At 45.1% G+C, this 24,043-nt stretch overlaps 3 protein-coding genes and 1 non-coding gene across 4 annotated transcripts; 3 read left to right on the top strand and 1 right to left on the bottom strand.

Moving 5' to 3' along the window:
* The first annotated feature begins 2,365 nt into the window (after positions 1–2,365).
* On the top strand, positions 2,366–2,439 carry TRNAV-CAC (transfer RNA valine (anticodon CAC)). The gene has a single exon. It is a non-coding gene; the product is annotated as a tRNA-Val (tRNA).
* Positions 2,440–4,443: 2,004 nt separating this feature from the next.
* LOC127766883 (uncharacterized) lies at positions 4,444–14,000 on the top strand. Its single transcript, XM_052292047.1, has 16 exons — positions 4,444–4,907; positions 5,354–5,713; positions 5,793–5,933; positions 6,110–6,242; positions 6,542–6,655; positions 6,751–6,899; positions 9,017–9,109; positions 9,221–9,281; positions 9,382–9,714; positions 10,300–10,426; positions 10,524–10,623; positions 11,507–11,576; positions 11,656–11,808; positions 12,194–12,289; positions 12,562–12,878; positions 13,395–14,000. The coding sequence occupies exons 1-16, from the start codon at positions 4,842–4,844 to the stop codon at positions 13,617–13,619; spliced, it is 2,538 nt and encodes an 845-aa protein (XP_052148007.1). The 5' UTR covers positions 4,444–4,841; the 3' UTR covers positions 13,620–14,000.
* A 2,221-nt stretch (positions 14,001–16,221) lies between these two features.
* On the top strand, positions 16,222–18,202 carry LOC127767967 (uncharacterized protein At1g28695-like). The gene is made up of 3 exons (XM_052293460.1): positions 16,222–16,477; positions 16,583–16,966; positions 17,299–18,202. The coding sequence occupies exons 1-3, from the start codon at positions 16,307–16,309 to the stop codon at positions 17,797–17,799; spliced, it is 1,056 nt and encodes a 351-aa protein (XP_052149420.1). The 5' UTR covers positions 16,222–16,306; the 3' UTR covers positions 17,800–18,202.
* Positions 18,047–21,191, bottom strand: LOC127767966 (4-hydroxy-3-methylbut-2-enyl diphosphate reductase, chloroplastic). The gene is made up of 10 exons (XM_052293458.1): positions 20,822–21,191; positions 20,541–20,737; positions 19,952–20,131; positions 19,718–19,849; positions 19,548–19,622; positions 19,351–19,456; positions 19,137–19,231; positions 18,786–18,971; positions 18,513–18,599; positions 18,047–18,392 (listed from the first exon to the last, which is right to left on the bottom strand). The coding sequence occupies exons 1-10, from the start codon at positions 21,075–21,077 to the stop codon at positions 18,327–18,329; spliced, it is 1,380 nt and encodes a 459-aa protein (XP_052149418.1). The 5' UTR covers positions 21,078–21,191; the 3' UTR covers positions 18,047–18,326.
* Between the last annotated feature and the right edge of the window lie 2,852 nt (positions 21,192–24,043).

The following is a 24,043-nucleotide window of genomic DNA, read 5'->3' on the forward strand; positions in this document are numbered from 1 at the left end:
CTTACCTGCCAGATATATTATTTAAGCAAATGAAAAGGCGAAGTTTCGGCATAATGTCAACTGATACAAATCGACTTTATAAGTCTAGATATTGATATATTACATTTTGCCCTTCAGAAAAAAAAAAGATTCTAAATAGAGAAGCAGACTGGTAAACCTACAGATATATTATATGTTTGCTTAAACATAGTCAAACATAGTCACACACACACAAAAAAAAAAAAACCTCTTAAGTGTTGCCAATGGTGAAACAATAAGCTTCGGTGAGCATTTTGTATATGCTCGACAATGGATCTGGGAGATTATCCGTGAACCTTAGGCGGAAAGTGGAACTGTACCTATGTTTCGTCTCCAAGAAAGGAAACATACATAGTTTCAGCCATTTCCTGGTAATATATATTACCTTGCTTCAATCCAAGCTGCCGAGCACAATATGATGCCGTGAAATGCAGTTTACCCACAAAAAAGATCTGATCATAAAGGCTATCCACTGAACACCATTCAAGTCTTGAGAAATCCATCTTGAAGAGGCACATATCGCGTATACAATGTCGGTCATAAACAACTAGATAGAGCCTCCCACGGGATTCGACGACCAGATGTGGGAATGCCAGCTCCCAACAGTTCCGTGAAACTTTCAGTGTCTTAACTTGTATTGTGGTAAATGTTGGATTCGGATTTAACTTGATAACTCCAAGTTCTGATGCGGATATGTCAAAATAGAACTTCTCATCAATAGCAACTATGCTCTGTATCTTGAACCTTTCGTAATGACGATTCTCATTTTGCAGTGCCATGCACATCATTTGATATTCTTCTTCTTTTCCCATTGCCATCTCCATTCAAGATGTCCTCTGACGATGTTTTGTCCATGAGAACTGTGTTCTGCACTTTCGTCCTTGGACTCTCTATATAGTAGATGGTGGAATAAAATTGGTGATTTTTCGACAGTAATTGTATATCCATGTCTAGTCCATTCCTTCCCTCCAACGCGGCAAAACCAAATTACAGGTTCATCAGCATCAACAATTAGCACCACGCAGCGGGGAGATTTAGGTTCATAGGAGAGCAGACACTTGCAGTCTTTGGTCCACAGATTGGCAGTTCAACCTTCTTCTGATTCAGGGGATTCTACAAGGCAGTGGATAATGAAAGCATATCTAGTGTGAGCAGCCAGCGTTGAGGTGTCGCCCAGCACCTAGTCTCCTTCATGTCACATATTCACTCCCTTTGGTTAACAGCTGTATAACTGTGTTTACAAAAACTTGAGCTTCTTTTATAGAAGGGCCATGACACATGACAGGCTGAAGCATGCATTTCCTCCATTAGTTGTTCCATTGCTGAATTTTGGTTTGGTCAATTGGTGGCTGATGATTTGCGCACTTCTGCGAACAACAAAAAGTATGAGTTAGCATGTACAGTATATATAGTAGAACCTGGTAGAACATGCAGAATACTTGATGTTGAGTGAGCACTAACATATCATAACCGATAAATTTATGTATCAACCAATCTGGATTGCACTAATAAAAACAATCTATTTTGACATAGAAGCTAGAACATGCATGAACATCATTAATAATCCTGGCAAATATAAGACATCTGCTTTAATTGGAAAGAAATCAACTGAGGTTACACGTCAGGATGACAGCAATGCAATCCATTATATCACCCCCCAAAAAAAAAAAACTCTTATCCAATCAATCTCACAAAAAAAAAGGCAATCTTTTCATCTACACTAGAAGCTCACTGGCCTGATAGGCAACAGCAAGTTTGCAAGTAGCATCGGCATGGAGGAGTACGGATATGCGCAAAGGATCGAATCCGACATAGCAATCAGCCGATCAAAAGATTTGGGATAATCGGGACAATCAGAAGGGGATTAGGCTTACCAGAGGAGGTACAATCGATCTTGCGATGTCCAGTCGAAAGGAGAGGAGGAGGAGGAGCTCGTCGCCGCCAAGCCGTGCCCTTCCGATCTTAGATGAGCCCGCAAAGCAGACGAGCGGCTTGGAGGGGCAACGGCAACGCGAGCATATTGTGGCGGCGGCGAGAGACCCGGATGGGGGCAGATTGGCGGCAACGGATTCGGTTTGCGAGTCTCAAGTCTCAACCCAACCAGGCTGCTTCGTAGTTCGTACCAGCTGGAAAATGCTGCAGCCGCCACCGCCGCCGGGAAGTCTCCGGCGGCGGAGGAGGAAGCGGCAGCAAAGTGGCCGCATTGTTCGCCTCGCCACCACTCGACAGTCGACAGCGACGAGGAAGCCGGCGTCGTAGTTGTCGGTGGCACCGCCTACCGCGATCAAGTTTATATCACTCCATTTTTGTTTCATAAGTAAATTTTCGCATAAGGCTCAAACAAATTGTCTGGGTGGTGTAGTTGGTTATCACGTTAGTCTCACACACTAAAGGTCCCCAGTTCGAACCTGGGCTCAGACATATATTTGATTTTGTATATTTTTTGGCCAATTTCATTTTAATACTTTGCAATTTATATTTATATTTATATTTATATTTTTAATTTCATTTTTAAATTTTTTATTTGATTTCAATTTGATACTTCGCTATACCAATGTTGCACAGATTGTTTTATTTTACTTTGCTACGCTTTTTTTTTACCTACGGAGTATTTCATTTTGATACTTTGCTATACCACTGTTGCAAGAACGGTGTTGATTTCGTCTTCATTTTTGTCGTACCAAATTTTGCAAATACGGTGTTAGTTTTGTCCTTTTATACACCAAAATTTCATAGCGGTGTTAAAATTGTCCTCGCTGCTGTTTACCAGAGACGTTTGAATGCAGAACAAAGGAGTACGTCAGTAGTACGTCTGTACGTGTGTTCTCCAAACTTGCAAGCTATAGAACGCGTCTCGAACAAAATGAGCTCCCATCACAAGTCTTCAGCTGATCATCGAACCTCCGGTCGCTGTCTCCACTCTCCAAACAACACACGCAGCACACAAAAAACACACACTAGACTCGCTCACTCTCCGCTGGGTTTGGCCGCCTGCAGCGTCCAAACTTTGACCTGTGCACATGCCCACCCAAAAAAAGAATACTGTAACAAACAAATCATCATCACGCAGCATTCACACTCATGACGCCCTTGTCCACCACCACCAGTGTCCCCCCCTACTTGCTGCTTGCTGCTTGCTGCCTGCTGCCGATGGATATATATTGGATAATGCCACGTGAGATCGATCGATCGATCACAAAACCAACACAGATCTAGATCCTGCTGCTGCATATGCTACTCGTACTAGAGCAAGTTCAATAGTATAGCCAACTACTAGCTCTAGTTTATCTATAGTCGATGTAATAGCCAATTTATACAATAGTTGCTTACTATACTATTAATATCTGGTCCCACCTGTCATACGCACATTATGTCTTAGAGTCCGTGATGTAGCTGGTTACAGATCTGTAGCCCACTACTTTTCTCTCTCTTCATTTATCTCTCTAAAATATGTTTATAGCTTGCTTATAGCCGCTACCGTACATGCTCCTAGTAAGTGGGTTACCTGCGATCCATAGAAAATGGCAAAAAAATGCTCCCCCATCATCATCAGCTTCGGTGGTGGTGGTGAACTGGTGACTGATCGGCCTCCCGGCCGGCGACAATTGGCAGCAGAGCAGAGCAGCCGGTTTGACCCCTCCCTCCCCCTGCCGCGAGCGAGCGAGTGGTTGAGCGAGTCGTTACGTTCGGTTGAGCCGCAGAATCGTACAAGTCGGGGGTTTCGCTTCGCGTCGTTCACCGATTCGTTCGTATGCACATACGATGCTGGTGTTAGTGGTTAACAACTCCAGCGGAATGGTGGATCGTGCGATGCTGGAAAGGTGAAGAAGCCCTCAAGCGAAGCACGCGGCTACGTACGCAAGTACGCCTCTCTCGCGTCCTCCTCCTCGACAGCTGCCGCGATTATCATCAGCATCATCAGTTGAATAATTAATTACTACTCAATTTATTAATTAACTAGTGTAATTAATTACTTGATTGATTGAGTATAAAGCTGGGCGATATATTCTTTTAGTTTTTTTTAATAAATAAAATAAATCGCAGGAGGTTGGAGGTTGGAGCGGCCGACGGCAACAGAAACGGGGGCTACGACTACTAATTCAAAAAGTGATCACCGATCAGAGCGAATTTCGTTCTTTTATGAATTTTAAACTCTGTGGTTAGGCCGCAACGGTACAAAAAGGAGGAACCGGATTACAGAAGAACAGCTCCACGTCTCCGCCCCAACTGCCGGGGCGGGGGCGATGGCACTCCCCCGTAATTTCCACCCAACTCCCCGCCCCTTTTCCCCTTCCGGCATTAATAGCGGCCGTGGGCGTGGGGCGCAATAGTAAAATGCAAAAAAAAAAAAAACGATAACATCTCGTTTCTTTTCTTTTTTTTTTCTTTCTTTCTCTCTTCTCCGTCTCAGTGGTGGTACTAGTAGCCTTCACGACTAAATCCACCACCAGTACGCCTCCACCTCCACACCTCACCTCCTCCACCTCCCCGCGTCTCCGCCTCCTCCATCCTCTCTCTCTCCTCCTCGCGGGGGGTTGGGCTGCTCCTCGTCGGCGTCGCGGAACCTAATCCTGCCTCGATCTGCGGCGAGCCGGAGCCGGCGGCGCGGAGGCGAGTGGGTGGGTGGTGGTCCAGTGCGGTGGTGCGGTGGGGGCCAGCCTGGTGGTCCCCGTCTCGGCGGCGGTGCGGCGCGGCGGAAGGAGGAGGGGTGGTGGATTCGTAGGGGGGGTGGTGAGGTGGAGGAGGATGGGTGCGGCAGGGGCGTCGCCCGAGGGGCGGTGAATGGAAGCGGCGAGGGGGGCTGGGGCTGCGGGCGGCCGTACATGGAGGACAGGGCGTCGCCCGGCGGAGGCGTGTGCGGGAGGGTGCTTCGGCTCGCGAGCGTCCAGGTGAGCCGCTTCGTTCGATCCGGTGGGAGGGGTTCGGTTGGTGAGCGGGCTGTGTTCGCAGATTTCGTGCGGAGTGGTCGGGGAATTTCGCGGGGTTTGAGGCTGCCGTGGCCGGATTTGGTATCAATTTGATGCGCATTTTAGGTTATGGAGTGCGATTCGATAGATTCGCGGCTTGCTCTGGTGTTGTAGGGTTTTACCGTTTTGCTTCGGATATTTTTGGGGGAAGGGAATGTTGTTGTCCCTTCCATTTTTGGGAATTTTGGCGGTAGTTAAACAGATGGAAATAGATTGATCAAAATTTAGACTGCACTGGTAGATTACATGCTGTTTGCTCTTACAGTTTGCTAATATTCGAGTTCTCTTAGGTCACCGTGGTCTATTAGAGGACTCTGTACTTGCGCTGGTGTCTGTAATTGATTATTCCATGTTTGCTCATGCTGCAGATTATTTTGATTCTGTTCTTGACTCAAGGAGCCTGCTCGAGTTCCCGTGACGGCAAAACATCGCCTCCTCAAGGCCTGGATGCTGGGGAGAAGGACATTTACCTTAGCCATTCTTGCATTCATGATGAAATACTTCATCAGCGGCGACGAGCCGGTCGGAAGGAGTACTCTGTCATGCCTCAAGTCTACCATGAACGCAGAGAGAACATGGAACGGCTAAGAGGAAGACACTTGCTGGGGGTGTCATCTTGGCATGCTTCACAGAAGAATGTCAAAAAGCCAATACGGATTTATCTCAACTATGACGCTGTTGGGCATTCACCTGACAGGGACTGTAAAACTGTTGGTGACATTGTTAAGGTAGGTTTAGCTTTTGATTGTGCTGGCAGCTGCTTCACCGGCGAAGTATATTGTTAAGTTTGTTGTTTGTTCATGTTAGCTCGGGGAACCTCCTGTTCCATCAATACCAGGAACACCTGTCTGTGATCCTCATGGAGACCCACCATTGGTGGGAGATTGCTGGTACAATTGCACCGTTGAGGATATAGCCGGGGAGGACAAGAAGCAAAGGCTTCGAAAGGTTCATTTTTCTGCCTTCTGTGGTTTCTGCCTGCCACTTCAGTTTGCACTCCATCATGACTTGAAAATATGATCTGCCAATGATCTTAAGTCTTGACTCTGATGGAAGATATAGTAATGCTAGTCCCTTGTGTTATTGATATCTTTGTTTTTATGCTGAATCGGACCATTGGACAGGCACTGGGACAGACAGTAGAGTGGTTCAGAAAAGCCTTAGCTGTTGAACCTGTCAAAGGGAACCTTCGGCTCAGTGGGTACTCTGCTTGTGGTCAGGATGGAGGTGTACAGCTCCCCCATGCATATATTGAAGGTAATTTACCATTATTACTAGGGATAGCAATGGGGACCTTTTTCTTGCCAACCCAGAGGAGTTCTTCTATTAGAGGGATGGGGGAATTTTTTTCCATTGCCACTCTACGTGAGGATGGGGACAGTATGCCTCCCTGTCTCCACTCCTTGCCATATCTCTGACATGTGCTCATATACCAATGTAAATCGATGTGTCTATACATCCAAAACTTGTGTGTTATCCCTTTACCATCACTAGCATATGTGTCTATACATCCAAAAATTGCTACTTATTTCATACATTTCTTTCTTAAATTGCAGATGGCGTTGCCAATGCTGATTTAGTACTCCTGGTAACAACTAGACCAACAACAGGTAACACCCTTGCATGGGCTGTGGCCTGTGAACGTGACCAATGGGGCCGTGCAATTGCAGGTCTGTGTAAATCCTCACACTTTATATACTAACATCACACGTGCGGGGTGTTTTTAATGTTAATTTGAACTAACATATGTGATTTTTTCCTTTAGGACATGTTAATGTGGCCCCCCGTCATTTGACCGCTGAAGCAGAAACGTTACTTTCAGCCACCTTGATACATGAGGTCATGCATGTTCTAGGCTTTGATCCTCATGCCTTCACACATTTTCGTGATGAAAGGAAACGGAGGCGTAGTCAGGTACTTAGCAATGTCTTTCCTCATTGTTTTAGTGTGATATATTTTCTTTCCTTCACATGGAGATTCAACGCCCAAAACCTGAGCTGATCCTTTTATGGTTGACATCTCAGCCGATTCAATTTCTTTATTTAAAGCTTCTTAAAGAAGCAACTCAATTGGATGTATATGCTGATTTTAGGCAAAGGCACAAAGGCCCCTAAGTTTCTGTTGTTACCATATTGGGCAATTATCTCACTGTGGCAAATCTTGGCATGTGTGGTCAAATAAACTCCAAAGGTGCAATGGAATATTTCTTGATGCTTTCAGATTGTTGAGAGCATGGATTTGATACCTCTTCAAAAGTCTTATAAATGGGATTAAGTTGCACGATTACTGATGCCTACAATCCTACATGCCTAGCGGGACATTGGAATTAGCTGGACAAAAGATGATTTTAATTTGTAATTTGAGGAAAGATACAGCACATCGATGAACAATCTAATCAACCAACCACTGTTCAGAAATCAACCCGGACAACAGTGCTTGTAGATGAGTGTGAATTTGGAGAATTGTATGTGTTCTACTCAAATCAATCCCCAGAAGCCTAAAGAACAACATTTCAACTATAAATTCTACTCTATAGTAATACGTAAATATGATCCTTATACGCACTCTTGAACTCCTATTGCCTCCTTGGGGCTATTATTCAATACAAATTATATTCATAGCAGTCCCGACCTTAGATTTCTTAAAACTATGAACTCTAGGCCCTAATGGCCTCATTCTTTTTGGTCAACTAGTATGTGCAGTAACAGAAAGCTAATCTTGAAAGACAATTTCAAGCTCTTATGGCCTGTTTGACAAGTCGGTTGTAAGACGTGTGATTGGGATAACGGAAGGAGCAAAGGGTTAGAATGAAATGAGGTGGGAATAATGGATGGCTAGGATAAGAATGGATGGGCTAGGCAATGTTACCCTTTGATGGGTGGTATATCATTTCCCTATCCCATTTGCCAAACTTGCCCTTAAGGCTCAAAATTGTAGAAGGAAGTAACTCTGAAATGGAAATAAATAAACTTCATCTAATTTTCTATAGCTTGTGGTCCCGCATTGGATGATTGAGGATTTACAAGGCTGGACTTTGACAAGTTGTGCTCAGTTTTGTATTATACCCCCTTCTTGTCAACTTTTCGCTTGTTCTCTTTTCCATTCTGTAGAATTTGGGTTCAACTAGTTAAATACTTGTGCGTTGCAATGAACTAGATAGATATTTCATAATCTACTCAAGTTTACAAAACTCATGGTTGTTTGTAGACCTTGTTTGGATAACACCTTGTATTTCAAAGTGGAGGATATGACAAAGAACTAATTTGCTCCTTAGTATCCTCCTTATGTTCCTTACCTCGAAAGACTAAGAAGAAACAAACATAGCTATATGGGCCGCCTAGCAATCAAAGATGGCTGGAGGAGGAGAGGCCCAAAAGGAGGCTGACCATGGCTCCACTTGTTAGGTTGGCGATGGTGGTGGAAGATCACGTCCACCACTGCTTCCTTCTTTTAGATCATATAAAGGTTTTTCTTCATCTGACTAATCCACCTGTAGCTGGCAACTCAAACCCAATACCCTTTATGGATAATTTGACGAGCTGTGTAGAGAGTACAGTTTCATGTAGAGGATGCAAATCAATGAAACCCCACAACATACTACGTTACAAACTCAACCAACAATTTTATTGTTTAGTGGTTGTGTTGCCACGAGAGGTCCTAGTATATTTTTCCTAGTTGGATTATTTACTTAAGACGTTGTGCTAAAAGCAAATAACTTTTTATGGGCTCTAGTTAGCTATATCATCCAGTTTATTTATTCATTTTGAGGGGGAAGGAGGGGGGGGGGGGTGGTCTATGCAAAATAGCACAGTTAGCATACCTCCAAAACTTGAGTGAAAAGCTTTGGAGATAATGCAACATGGTTTTTGTTCTGCACCAATTCTTCAACCAGTAGATAACTAACCAGTTTCTCTAGTCCAAAATTTATTATCTGCCTATTGCATTGGTAAGTTGGGTAGCTTGAAAGCTTCCCCTCTCTAGTTCATGCCTTGCACACGATGATCTGAGTGTATTCATGTGTCTTTCTTCAGGTAACTTCTCAAATTTTGGATGAAAAGCTTGGAAGAATGGTCACACGTGTTGTCCTTCCACGGGTTGTCATGCACTCTAGGCATCATTATGGAGTAAGTTGTAACTAAAGATACTGGAGCTTTCTTAAATCTGTTAGTCATTTCTTAACTTTTACTTTGAGAAAAAGTATTCATTTAAATTGATCGATTTCTTGGTTGTGCTAGGCGTTTTCCCAAAACTTCACTGGGTTGGAACTGGAAGATGGTGGAGGCAGGGGTACATCAGGTACACCCATATAATTTGATATTTGTACTGTTGGCATCATAAAGGTTCAAGAATAACTGTGTGTTTTTTCCCTCCCTACTGAGATTTGCCATATTTACAGGTTCACATTGGGAGAAAAGGCTCTTAATGAATGAGATCATGACTGGGTCAGTGGATACAAGATCAGTGGTGTCAAAGATGACTTTAGCATTACTGGAGGACAGCGGATGGTATCAAGCTAATTATAGCATGGCTGAGCATTTAGATTGGGGTCGCAATCAGGGAACAGAGTTCGTTATCTCTCCCTGCAATTTATGGAAAGGGGCATACCGCTGCAACACAACTCAGTTATCAGGATGCACATATAATAGGGAGGCAGAAGGTTACTGCCCTATAGTAAGCTATAGTGGGGACCTGCCCAAATGGGCTCAATATTTCCCTCAAGCTAATAAAGGTATGGTTATGATACAATATGTGATGATTTAGTTTGATTTTATTGTTAGTAACATTTGACAGAGTGCTGAAATGATATTTGGAATTTTAAGTGGCTCATCTTTCTGTTTTGACCTTTTCCATTTGATCCCTAGTGGGTTGGATTGTAGATCAAGGCGGGTGGTGTAAATTAAGGGGAAGGTGAAATGAATAATATTGCTTATTTGCACATAATGCCCAGTTGTTAATATAGGATATCCCCTGTCCACACGCATGGAACAACTCCTAGAAAAGGAACAAAAATAAGTGTAGAAAGTTTCTTTTGTCTTTTGCTACTGTTTGCCTAAAGATTACCCAGTCACAAGCAGGTTGGATTACCTTGTTAGAGGTGATCTGACTGAGCTCTAGATGGGATCACTTTTGGAACTGTCAACTGTCTCTGGAGTTAATCAAATGAGTCTTCCTGGGAGTTTCCTATCAAGTTCTCATATTCCACAAGAGCCCTCATCTTTTCTTATTCTCTTCTTGAGTACCCTTGATTGGTTTCTTATTTCAGCAAATAGTACTAAAGTGCTCACCTATGTGGAACTGTATTCTATGCATGTAGGTGGCCAGTCTTCGTTAGCAGATTACTGTACATATTATGTTGCTTATTCAGATGGTTCGTGCACTGATGTAAATAGTGCACGAGCACCTGACAGAATGTTAGGTGAAGTGCGGGGAAGCAACTCAAGGTGAGACTGCAGACAATAAGTTCTATCATACTTGTTTTACTACATATCAGTTTACAGTTTTAATTCGTGATGGAAGTTTTGCTTCACTAATGAGCAGGTGTATGGCCTCAACTCTAGTGCGAACTGGGTTTGTTCGCGGATCTATGACACAAGGAAATGGCTGTTATCAGCATCGCTGCACAAATAACTCCTTAGAGGTTAGTACCACTCCCTTCTTCCTTAGTTTATCAGTCGTATCTTTTTTCTCAAGAGTAACCATACATGATCTGAAGCCCACCAAACCTTGTTAGAGGAATGAGAATTACTAGCCCATTCGCCCTTTTCACTATGAGCTTTTAACAAAGCATTTTAATTTTTTGGTGATTACTCTCTTTATCGAGAAAATATTTTGTTGAATTTTGATTTTGCATGAGTAAGTTCGTGGTGAAAATGGGAACGCCAGATAAAATGACTTGATGGCATTCGTATTGTCTTGTAAGATAAAATAAATTGCTTTTTTTTGATGGTCATGAATAAATGCATACTCCCTCCAGTAAAAGGATACTTGATGGTTGACGCTTGACTTTTCATGGTCGTTGAGGTGTGCCCTTTGACCACAATTTTATATTAAATTACTTTTATAAAATCTAATAAATTTATGGGATTATGAAAGTACTTATCATGGCAAATCTACAGATAGCAATTTGTATGGTTTTTAATTAAATATGTAGAAGTCACTGATGGTCGGTTTCAATAGTGTGATCTGAGGAGGTATAATAATCACAGAAATAACAAATAGGGGCATAGTAGGAAAAACCATTAAACATGCATGCAAACCTTATATTTAAGAACAAAACCATTGAAACCACAGTCATTATATCTCTCGCCAGATGTATTAAATAATAAATTTGGTTCTTTCAACTGTCTTAGTTGTTTTATATTCTTTTTGGGCTACATGCTTATGCTGTTTGTGTCTATATTGGCTGCATCAGATTTGTCCAAGTAACCTCATGCATCATATTCTATTTTGGTTCAGAAATTCTGCTCAGCTCTGGCTAAACTTTGCCATTTGTGGTGTTCAAAAAAATTATTGATGTTTAGGTTGCCGTTGATGGGATCTGGAAGTCATGTCCGCAAACTGGTGGACCTGTTCAGTTCCCAGGGTTCAATGGTGAGTCTTGTTATTTGATGTGTATTATATCAGAACTCTCTTCTTTTGTTTCTTACTTGAGTAAATTTCGTTGCTGAAGGGGAGTTGATTTGCCCGGCATATCACGAGTTGTGTAACACCGTGCCAGTTCCAGTAAGTGGCCAGTGTCCCAAGTCTTGCAGTTTTAATGGTGATTGCATTGATGGAACCTGCCATTGCTTCCCTGGATTTCATGGCCACGACTGTAGCAGAAGTGAGTTCTATGTCTATGCTATCCTTCCGTTTTCATCCAACTTTTTTCTTCTCCATCTGTTAAGCCTTTTCAGCACAGGTTTTCCAATCTTGTATTCAAAAGATTTATGGATAAGCTGGATATTGAAGTGGAATATTTTTAGAGAAGTGGTCAAGCATCCTTTTGAAAGTAGTAGTTTATAATTGTATGCTTCATATATATACATTTATCAATATTATGAACAATCTGTTGGTTCTTGTGGAGCTTCAATTGAGTGAAGAGGACAATGGATTTTTGTAGCCCTTGGTGGGCCCCTTCAAAATTGGCTGGATTGCTTTTCTGATATGCTGAAGTATCCATTCTGTTATAGTTTGGTCTCACTGACTACCATTGGTTTGGTGTGCAGGATCTTGCCCAGCCAAGTGCACAGGTCATGGTATATGCAAAGCCAATGGGATCTGTGAATGTGAAAGTGGATGGACTGGGATTGACTGCTCAACAGGTGAACTTAATGAATACTGAAGTTTTCTGTTAAAAACATGAAGATGAACTCACTAATTTTCTTTGTGTTTGATTCGTGAAAACTAGTCACACTAGGTTTTAATGCATTTGAATTTCTTATGAAAATGTGCTTTGCCATACATGATCAGATTTGAGCACTTAAAACTTGCAATTGAGTTTTATTATGTTGGAGCCTTGAACGCCTTACAATTTATTATATGTTTCAGAATTGATGATTGCTAAAACTAATGTCATGTTTCTTTTTTAATGCAGCGGTTTGTGATGAGCAATGTAGTTTGCACGGAGGAGTCTGTGATAATGGTAAATGTGAATTCCGCTGTTCAGATTATGCAGGCTACACTTGTCAGAAAGGTTCTGCAATATTGCCCAGCTTGTCAATGTGCCATGATGTACTGGTTAGGGATGCTGACGGGCAGCATTGTGCACCAAGTGAACTCAGTATTCTACAACAGCTTGAAGCAGTGGTTCTTGTGCCAAATTACAATAGGTTGATGCCAAGTGGGCGGACCTTCCTTAACTTCTTTAACAATGCCAACTGTGCAGCAGCTGCAAAGCGGTTAGCCTGCTGGGTATGGCCTGCTTCAACCATTTCTCAAATATTTATATATCTTGCGAACTCGTTCTGATCTTTAGATGTTCTATCTTCAGCTTGCATACACGTTATGAGGTTTTGTTTGTCCGCATTGCTGTTTTTGCCTTTAAACAAGCATAGTATATTAAGAGCACAGCTTACTTGTAGCAAATATACATATATACAAGAAAGAAGCATGTATTATTTTGTTAGAACATAGTGAAAGGAATCCTCCAAGTTCAATGTCACGGATCTGCATTGCCTGTTATAACACGATTGCATTTTTAGAAATAAACACTGAAAATTCTGCATCGAGTATAAGATCATCTAGCCCCATTTCACTGAGCAGGAGATTTGTCTAGTTTACTTACGCTAAATACTAGTGATATTTAAACCAATTGTCTTTTTGTCAATGCCCTCATTATCTCTATATATCCATACGGATTCATCTTGTTTTACTGTTGAGAGCAATAATTTGTGGAGAAGTAATACCTTCCTAAATTTCTTTCTTCAGATCTCGATTCAAAGGTGCGACGAAGATGGGGATAACCGGCTTCGGGTATGCTACTCTGCATGTGAGTTGTACAATACAGCATGTGGGGCGGGTCTTGATTGCTCGGACCAGACCCTGTTTAGCAAGAGGGAAGAAGAGGAAAAGGGTGTTCCGTGCACAGGATATGGCGAGAAGAAGTCTTTCTGGCTAATGACTATAACTTCCCCGGGCGTTTCTTCCCTCTGATATCTCCGTCTGCGGCTCGGAGATTGTGTAAAGTATAATTGGCGATGTCCTATCCATATTCATTTTCTCTTTTCTTTTTGGCCACCACTTTCCAATTGTAGGATACGGCAAGTAGTGGCCCATTTCACCTGGGCACCTGAAGATGGGTGCCTGGTGTATAAGCAGTGTTGGAGCGGGCTCTGTGTGTTTAGGAAGTTAGTCTGACTGGAAGGAGGGTGGAGTGAGAAGCTGGAGGCGGGCGGTAGATTTTTTTTACCTTTTTTTTTTTGTCGCGTCAGAGTTAGCGGAGGAATGTAAAGTGTAATGTGTGTTGTAATCCCATGACCCATCTAACAAACAGAGCATCTCAATGAGAGCCCCCTATGTTGTCTTGTGTGTTCAGCTGATGCTATATTGTTCGTATTCGTCCATTTCTGGTAATGGTATTAACGCAGCAGTCCAATCTTTTCTTGTCAATTGAAGTATCAGAATTGGATAGGAACAAATACATTCTCATGAGGCCCTCGCGTCGCCTCCCGTGGGAGACTCGGGCGGCGAAACCTAGCCGCCCCTCTCCACCCTCCTATCTGCCTCGCCGCTGCGGCCGACAAAGCCGACGGCTCGCGAGGACGGCGGCGGCGGGGCTCGCCGCGGCGGCCACCCCCGGTTCTGGCGTGGGCGGACCTAAAGGTGGAGCTGGCCGGATCAGCGTCAGCGTCGAGATGGGCGCACAAAAGGTGGAGGCGGAGAAGGACGAAGCCGGCGACCTCTCTTTGAGCGGGCACTCGTGGAGGGGAGCGCCCACGACGGGGCGGTGGTGGCCGCTAGATCCGGGCTGCTCCGGCCGGATCTGGTGGGGTGGGACGGGGAGAGCGACGGCAGCAGCTGGCGACGGGGAGGGCGGCAGCAACGGTGGCGGGGAGGGCGACGGCGAAGGCAGGTGCGTGCGGCGCCGACCGATGGTGCTTGCAGGCGGCGGGGATGGCGTCGGCAGAGAGCGCGAAGGCGGTTGCGGTGATCCCTGTGCGGCGACCGCGCGGTTCTCGGCGGCGGTCTCCCCCAGATCTGCGCCTCTTGGCCGGATCTGGAGGGTGGCCGGCGGTGGTGGTCGGCGACGGCGGCTGACTTACGACGGCTGGCGATAGCAGCGACGGTGGTGGTCGCGGCAGTTGGCGGCGGCGCCGACAGCTGACGACGCCGACAGAGGACTTAGCGGTGACGTGGCGGACGGCGACAGCGAAGCGGCTGCTGGCAGTGGCGGCTGTTCGCGGAGGCGGTGGCTGGCGTCGGTGGCAGCGGCGACAGCGGCCGACTTGCCGGCGGCTGTGGCTGTGGAGGCGCTGGCGATGTCGGCGGATGTGGGTCGCTGGCGGCAACAAGTGGAGGTGCGCGGTGAGGATGGCGACGGCGAAGTGGCTAGGCGTTCAACAACAGCGGCTGTGGTGGTGGTGGCCGTGATTGCGGTCACCGGAGGCATGGCGGCCTCAGACGGCTAGCCGATAGCGTGGGAGACGGCTACATTTGGTTGGCGCGGCATCGTTTGGTGGAGGGTCGGAGACCAGCTTGGCGTAGAGAGGCGCAGCCGATGGCAGCGGAGGCCAGCTCGGTGCAAGAGGCATGGGCGGCGGAGATTGAGGCCAACTTGGCGTGAGAGGCGCAGCTGATGGAGGGAGGCCGGATTGGCGCGAGAGGCGCGTCCGGTGGAGGAGGCCGGCTTGGCGCGAGAGGCGCGGCCGGCAGTGGAGGAGGCAACCTCGGTGTGAGGAAGAGCTGCCGGTGGGTGTGGCGTGATCTTCGGCGCTCGAAGGCTAGCCGGCGAGGGACGCCGGTGCAGGGGTCCCACAGGTCGGCAGAGCTTGTGTGGTGGTGGGGCATCAGTGCGTCAGTCGTGGATTTGCAGGTGGTGAGCGGCGGGTGAAAACTCAGTCCGGCCTTGGCCAGACCGATAACGATGGTTCATTCCCCCTCCTGAGGGCGTTGTCGTGCTCTCTTACCCCTCAAGGGTGATTGTCGGGCGAAAGCCCAGTCTTGTTTCCTTCGAGTCCCGACGGACGGCGGCGACGGCTTTTCCATCACTTCTCTTCTTGAAGACGTCGTTTTGGCATCCCTTACGGGGCGATCTCGTCTGGGTCCCTTTGTTGGTCTAGTGGTGGTCGGTCACGCTTAGCGGCGGCCGATCTGGTGCTAGTCTTCTCCTGGGCTTGTGTGTTGGCGATGTCGGTGTGTGGGTGGTGGTATATTTTTCCTTTTTCCTGGTTACGATCCTGCAGGGTTGTAATCTTGTAATTTTTTCCTGCTCTATCAATAGAACTTCGCACCGTCTCGTGCGAGTCGTTCAAAAAAGTGTCAGAATGGGATTGGGTGTATGACAATGATGCTACTAATCCCATTGCGTATAGGCACTGAGAGGATCTTCTGTTACTGGGAGAAAACAAACTGTTTCTGTGGAGTTCTATAAATTGAACATGTTTCAAACCAGGCTTGCAAGTTGTAACATAGAGGTTGGTAGGTTTACCTCAATATCCACATGAGCACATACACGCGTATGTCCTTTTGGTTTTTGAAATCATCATTAACTGAACTAACAAACCCGCTACTCATACGATCCCGCTTGTCTATCGGCTTCAACCTCACAATTCTCCATGGCAATAGAGCTAAAGGCTTCACTCTAACACTGAGGAGTGCAACCGACTCGATATCAAGCAGCCATGTCGGCGCCGGCTGGTCTGCGGCAGCACTGCGCATTGGGCCGCGCCATAGCCGTCGTCGCCATCTGCCTCCTCGTCATCGTCGGCACGTACCTTCTATCTTCTCCGGCCGCCGGCGACGGCGACACGGAGGAGGAGTTCTTCAGCGTGAGGCGCCGCCGTCGTTCATCGGTAATACACTAACAACTTCACCAATCAGCCGCCGCGAAGTGATTAGCATGAGCACTAATTAACTCACTACTTCTTGGGACATTGTCACGTCGATGGCCGAACCAGGTCGACGCCGGCGACGACGATCTGGAGGCGGCGGTGCGCGGGGCGGCGTACGCGAACGGGACGCTGATCGTGAGCGTGCTGAACAGGGCGTACGCCGACGAGGACGGCGGCCTGCTCGACCTCTTCCTCCGGAGCATGAGGGAAGGGGAGGGCACCGAGCAGCTCATCGCCCACGTCCTCCTCGTCGCCATGGACCGGCCGGCCTTCCTCCGCTGCAGGCGCCTCGGCGGCGTCCGGTGCTACCAGCTCCCGGCGGCGCAGGACGGCGCCGACGACCTCTCGTCGGAGCAGCTCTACATGTCCGACGGCTTCATACGCATGATGTGGCGACGCATTCGCCTCCTCGGCGACGTCCTCAAGCTCGGCTACAGCTTCATCTTCACCGTACGCGACTATTCTCTCGGTTTCATGCATAATACACGCGTACAAACTTTGCCTTAATAATTAATCAATGGATGGATCAAACATATATTAGCTTATACAATTTAGTTAACTAATAACAAATAACAAAATATTATGCAGCTGATCAATAGCAAAATGAAGTTCTGTTTATACATTATTAGGCGAGTTTTGTCAATTGAAAAATCAAAATAAATCAGGCAACCGCAAGATTGTGTTTTTGCTTATAATTGTACATTCAAGAATGCTACTCCATGCGTCATTTCATTTTGTATAGTATGATGTTTAGCTTAATTGTGATTGGTTAAATACGCAAGGATTTGGATGTGATGTGGCTGAGGAACCCGTTGCCGAGGCTGGAGTACAGGGCGGAGGAGGAGGACCTCCTGATCAGCTCCGACCAGTTCAACGGCCGCCCCGGCGACATCGCCGGCAACGAGCTCAACACCGGCTTCTTCTTCGTGGCCTCCAACAACCGCACGGCGGCGCTGTTCGACGAGTGGCACGCGGCGCGGGACCGCTCGGCGGGAATGAAGGAGCAGGACGTGCTCAACGACATGAAGCGCCGCGGCGCGCTCCGCCGCCTCGGCGTCCGCGCCCGCGTCCTCGACACGGCGCGCTTCAGCGGCTTCTGCCAGGACAGCCGCAACGCCCGCGAGGTCGCCACCGTGCACGCCAACTGCTGCCGGACCATGCGCGCCAAGGTCGCCGACCTCGCGGCCGTCCTCGCCGCGGCGCGGCGGCGCCTCGACGGCGACGGCGCGTCGCCGGTGCTCAGGTGGCCGCCGCACTCCCAGTGTGTCAAGTCATGGGAGTGAGGCGACACACACACACACAGAATGGTCGTGAGCTAACAGCTGCTACTACTGATTATTTTTTTTTGTTCAAAAGCTGAAGAACAATACTACTACAGTATGAAAGTTGCAGAGAGAAACGGAATTTTATAACAACATATGTGGCATATCAAGATTGGTTCTGAACTTAATGTTATACATAGGGAACCCTGCATTTCTTGTACTTGCCATATATATACAGGGAGTCCTGCATTTGAGCTCTATCAAATAGTACTAGCTAACAAATTGGGTGATATTTATACCGAAGAAAGATACTTCTGCAACGTTATTTGAGGGGGTCAGAAAGTTATGACAGCCGATACAGCAACTGTTCTTCGTGTGATAATTGATTACAACATTTGCCCCCAACATACTACGTAAATCTCAGCACATGCCGTAGTATGCGCTCCTAAAAGCGTAGCATTCTTCACTACTGTACAGACATCGCTTGTGCACTGGTTCTATTAACCTTCACCAAGCCATCAGCTACCGTGACCAAACCTGATGAAAATTTACGCGGCCTGCAAAACTTCCTGGCGCTTGATCTCAAACACCTTCTGTAACGCATCCTCAACAACCTGCATAAGAGGAAAGTTATGCGTTTTTAGTTTTATCCAGTGACCACTGTGCAGAAATATGTGCAGAAGACAAGCAGGCTGCGTACAAAAGAAAAACATAATCCAGGTTAGCCGTATTACCTTGTCCGGAGTTGAGGCGCCAGAAGTAACTCCGATTGTGATAGGGCCTTCTGGTAACCAGTTCTCTTTCTCGACAAGCTCGCCATGCTGTTAAAATGATTCAGATTTCAGTGATAAGACTATACTTTCAATTGATGTTTCTGCTTATTTTGTCAGAATTCTGCTTATTGGTTGCCAAAAAAAAAATCTACACTATTCTTTCATAATATTCACTAACATTTTTTTTTGAAGAAAAAAGAATATTCTTGATGAGATATGAGTATTACAACATACATTTAACTTGTAGCTGATCTTGTTTCCAGGTCCAATCCTTTGTTCACTGTCAATCCAGTAAGACGGAATTCCACTGAGTTCTCCAATTTCTTGCAAATGAGAGGTGTTACTGGAGTTCCATCCTCCAACAACCAGAATAAGATCAACTTTCTCCTTCACTAGCTGGTACATTGCATCTTGTCTTTCCTGATATATGAAGGGGAAGGGTGTCACCAATATATGAACCAAACATAGACTATGATCTGATTGTATCCAAAAACACCACAAAGTTTGTAGGAATAGGCTCGAACAAGGTTACTTATGCAGATTACAATGGAGCCATAAATGACTTAATAGTACAACAAAGTTTACCTGTGTGGCATCACAGATAGTGTTGAAGGCAATGAAGTGGTCATTGACATTCTCAACTCCAAACCTACGCATCATTGTCTTCTCAACAAGCTTCCCTGTTAGTTATACAGCATTATAGTCAAATTTGATATTTAAAACCAAATTGTACTGTATATAATAACACAAACTAACAGGCATGAAGCTAATGGCAATTAGCATCTGCTAGCATACGAACCAATTTCTTCAGTTTCTCCTTTAAGCATTGTTGTTTGATTGGCAATGCCAACTTTCACTAAGTCAACATCAGGATCAAATCCTGGAGAAACAGCATTTTTGAATTTCTGCAGTTGTTGATAAAACATTCGATTAGACATTGGCATTTCTTTCCAACATAACAGGGAAAAAAAAAAGATGATTCAAGAAAGGCATTACCTCAAGGAACTCCTCTTTTGTGGAGCTAGAACCATCAAGTTGGCCACCAAGTATATAATCACATACATAGCTAGCCTGTTACAATTGATAATATTTCGTTATTTGAGCCAAATAATGTATTCAACATGAAAGTCAATGCAATAGGAAAAAAATAAATGCATCAAACATACCTCTGCTATGTTCTTAACAATGATGTATGTCCCTGCAAAGGAAGCAGTGGCAACAGTTTCTTCATGGGAGTATTTTCCATGAATAATAGAAGTGTAGTCACCCTTCTTGTGCTTTTCAACCATGTTCCACACCTATATATAGTAGTGGAGTTCATCAACCAGATATACCTTTGATTTCTGATAATCTCAGAGCGACATAGAAAGGATCAGGTGATCTTCAAAAGGGAAACCCACCTTTGAAACCCAAGGGCACGTTGTATCGACTATCTGCACCTTCTTCTCATTCAGCGTGTACATCTCCTCCACGGCCGCTCCAAATGCAGGCAATACGACAACATCCCCTTGCTCGACAACATCGAAATCCTTAATACCTGCATCAACAGGAATGTTTTGGACGCCCATGTCCTCCAATCGCTGCAAACACAATAGCAGGAGTCGAATTTAAGTCACTTCCAATTCCAGAGTCCGTTGTCATGCGAAGCACAGATGATTGAATACTCTTAAGCAGCAGATAAAAAGAAACTAGTTAATTGGGTAATCAAGGGGGTATAAAAGTCTAAAACGCAGAATCTGGTGGCCACTCTTCACTGTGAACACTTTCTCAACTAGAAATTGGTAGGATTTTACTCCAAATCTCATTTGCACCAAATAGATCATTTTACCACGCACACGCAGACGCTAATCTATCCCCTCATACGCAACAAACTCAGTTCGTGGAAGGAGGCGGGCATTCACGAAGGGGAAAAACCACAAAATTCATCCCCATGGAGACGAGTCGACGCCTGAATCAAACGAAATGGATAGGGGAGGATTTCATAATCACCTTGTTGACGGTGGGGTTGTGGATGATCTCGTTGGTGAGCCAGATGCGATCGTCGGGGAACTGCTTGCGCGCCTCGTAGGCGATCTGCACGGCGCGCTCGACGCCCCAGCAGAAGCCGTACGCCTCCGCCAGCTTCACCGTCACGGGGCCCCACGTGTGCTGGTTCCCGTTCTCCTTGAGCGTCTTGATCACGTCGCCTGAGACCAAGAACACGCCGCCGCCGGTGAGCCCCCAATCAAGAAGCGAAAAAAAAAAGAAAGGGAAAGGAGAGGAAATCATACTGGTGTACTCCTGGCTCATGAGCTCGAGCGTCTCCTTCTTGTGGCCGAAGCCCTTGCGGTTGTAGTTGTCGCTGCGGGTGAGGTTGTGGCGGAACTGCTTCTTGTCGAAGGCGGCGTCGAGCGACGCGGAGGCGGACGGGGACGACGCTGCCGAGGAGTCGCACCGCACGGACGACGGGGCGCGCCTGGCACGGCGGCTCGGCGAGGCCGCCGGCGAGAGGAGGGCCGACCGGAGCTGCGTGGTGATGGTCGCCATCGCCGCCCGCGCCGCCGGATGCCGGTGGTGGTGGTGGTGGTGCCAAGTGCCGCGGGGAGCTCTGGAGTGGATGGGCGTGGGTGCGTCGGATTCGGAGTTGGGATCTCCCCACGCTCGGCCACTCTTATCCCTGTGGCCTCAAATTGTTGTTCAACTCACTGATGTTTTTACAGGACACACCCTCCACTTATATCGATATTACTGTATTCCATCCGTTCCAAAATAAACTAACCTACATCTCGTACGAGGTTGGTTTATTTTGGACTGAAGTAGTATGTAAGTATTTCTATATCGTTCAGCAAATAATAATGTTATGAGAAAATATTTCTTTTCCATCATGTTAGTTGTTGAATTTTGAATTGCTTAGATTCTTCTTCCAAGCACTAAGGCTGTGTTTAGTTCCACGATAAAATTGAAAGTTTGAAGAAATTGGAATGATGTAACGGAAAAGTTGGAAGTTTGTGTGTGTAGGAAAGTTCGATGTGATGGAAAAGTTGAAAGTTTGAAGAAAAAAGTTGGAATCTAAATAGGGCCTAACTGGCTGAAAATGCATTGATTTGAACTACTCCCTCCGTTCCAAAATATATGAGATTTTGGAGGGATGTAACATATCTAATATGAATCTAGACATGCTGTCTGATCAGATTCGTAGTACTAGAATGCGTAAAATCCTTCTAAAATCTTTTGTATTATGGGATGGAAGGAGTAACATCACAGAAATACATATACTACTATGTTATAATTTTTGAATCCTTGAAAACCTAGATAGTGGGACGAAGGGGGTATAATCATTTCTAGTCATTTTTAGCAAAGGTTAAAGATATTGTGAAAGATTTCCTTGGCAGTTGTCACATTATTTCTCAAAATTTGAATTGCTTGAATTTCCATCCTAAGCATCTGATTGAATGAAAATACTTACATTCCTATGTTATTAGATTTTCAGAAATACTTTATTTAGTTAGTAACAGAGGGAATACATTATAACATTTTCTTTGCAGTGATTTTTGCATAGTAGCAGGGGTGGGATGAGAATTTTGCAACTGCCAAAACGCCGGGGGCTCCGTGGTAGGGGAGGCATATTCCTGTCACTAGCAAGCAAGCCGGACGGCCCAGACTAGGCGACGGTCAGCGCGCCGGGAGCAGAAAATTTCCGGAACAATCGAGCCACGTTTTTCTGACCGCGCGAAATTCTGAGGACCCCAGCGCCACAATCTCTCGTCTTTTATTTTTTTACCAGCCTGAATTTTCGTGTGTTCTTCTTTTCAGATAGAATTTTTGTGTGCTTTGTGCGCGCGTCAGTTTGCGATGAAAGAGAGATGGCCCGGCGGCTAATCGATCGCCTTGTGACACATCTGTGGAAGAGCACTCAGCCGGAGCTTAAAAGTTCCAAAAATAAAAAAAAATCTCGATAGCACTAAAAACATATTTCTGGAGGCCGTTGTTGGTTGATGATGCCATTCTCGATGTAAGAAAAGAGCGTTAAAAATCATCTCATCGGTTTGCCATCTTTCTATCACCGAACCACGATTTCTTTCCTAATGCGTTATTTGGCATGCGGTACGGATTAATTCGTAGATTTTTTTTATAGAAACCAGTTTGATCGCTGTGAAAAAAAAAATCAGGAACATGTGTTCCACTTGAAAAAAATGCGTTTCGTTAATAGGTTCACTGCACGTTCTGTTGCCTGCATGGTCTTCTACATGTGCGTGGAAAGCGTGGCCTGACTTTGAAATCGACCCAAACACGTGAAACGGACGGCCTTACGCATGCATAGAAAAAAAATTAAAGATATACGCACACTCTCTGAAACCGAATGCTTCGTGATTTTGACCTTCGTGCTTCAGCTGTACGCGACAGATTCACACCGATCCGTCCATTCGTGCCTAGTACAACAATTAAGCATGAGAAACTCAATGTCAAAGTACATCCAAATTGATACTAAGTACCAATTTACCATGAGTAAGATCCGATTTTATTGGAAAAACTTGGTAGTATTTCGGTTGCTCAATTGAAGAAAATCAGTTTTGGTCTCTAACATGTGTTACTGGCAGTCAATGATATTTCTTACACAGAGACCACAACTAATTGTGAGTAACTATGGTCAAATGTAACCGGCCTTACCAATTTTACAGGTCTTAGGCTGTGTTTAGTTACCTTCGAACTTTCAAAAATTCTATCACATCAAATATTTGAACACATGTATGGAGTATTAAATGTGGACGAAAAAAACAATTACACGGTTTGCAGGTAAATCGCGAGACGAATCTTTTGAGCCTAATTACGCCATGATTTGATTAATGTGATGTTACAGTAAAAATTTACTAATGACGGATTAATTAGGCTTAATAGGTTCGTCTCGCAGTTTACATGCGGAATCTATAATTTGTTTTGTTATTAGTTTATATTTAATACTTAAAATATGTGTCCGTATACTTAAAAAAAATTAAAAAGGAATTAAACACGGCCTTGTTTTGTCTCCTGTGGTTAAAGCAAATCGTAGCCCATCAGAGCCCATAGGCCACACCCACATCTTAACGCCCAAGTAAGGCCTTATTTAGATGGGCCGAATTCCCAGCCCGCATACGTGGATGTGCCGGGATTTGCTTGCATCCACATCCCGGATGTACCACAGCAACAGCAACAAGAAACGTTCTAATTGATTTCTATGATGCTATCTACTTGTACTCCCTCCGCTCCTGTTTAAACTCGTAGTATTAGACTGTATCTTATACGATTCTATGTTGTTATTACCTCCGTCCTTAAATAATTACAGCCATGGATTTTGGCGTCCAACTTTGACCGTTCGTCTTATTTGAATTTTTTTAAAAAAAATTAAAAACATAAGTCACGAGTAAAGTACTATTCATGTTTTATTATCTCATAACAACAAAAATGCTAATTATAAAATAATTTCAAATAAGACGGACGATCAAAATTGAGCGCGAAAACTCATGGTTGCACTTATT

Source organism: Oryza glaberrima, chromosome 3 (assembly GCF_000147395.1).
Source record: "Oryza glaberrima chromosome 3, OglaRS2, whole genome shotgun sequence".
NCBI classification, from domain to species: Eukaryota; Viridiplantae; Streptophyta; class Magnoliopsida; order Poales; family Poaceae; genus Oryza; species Oryza glaberrima.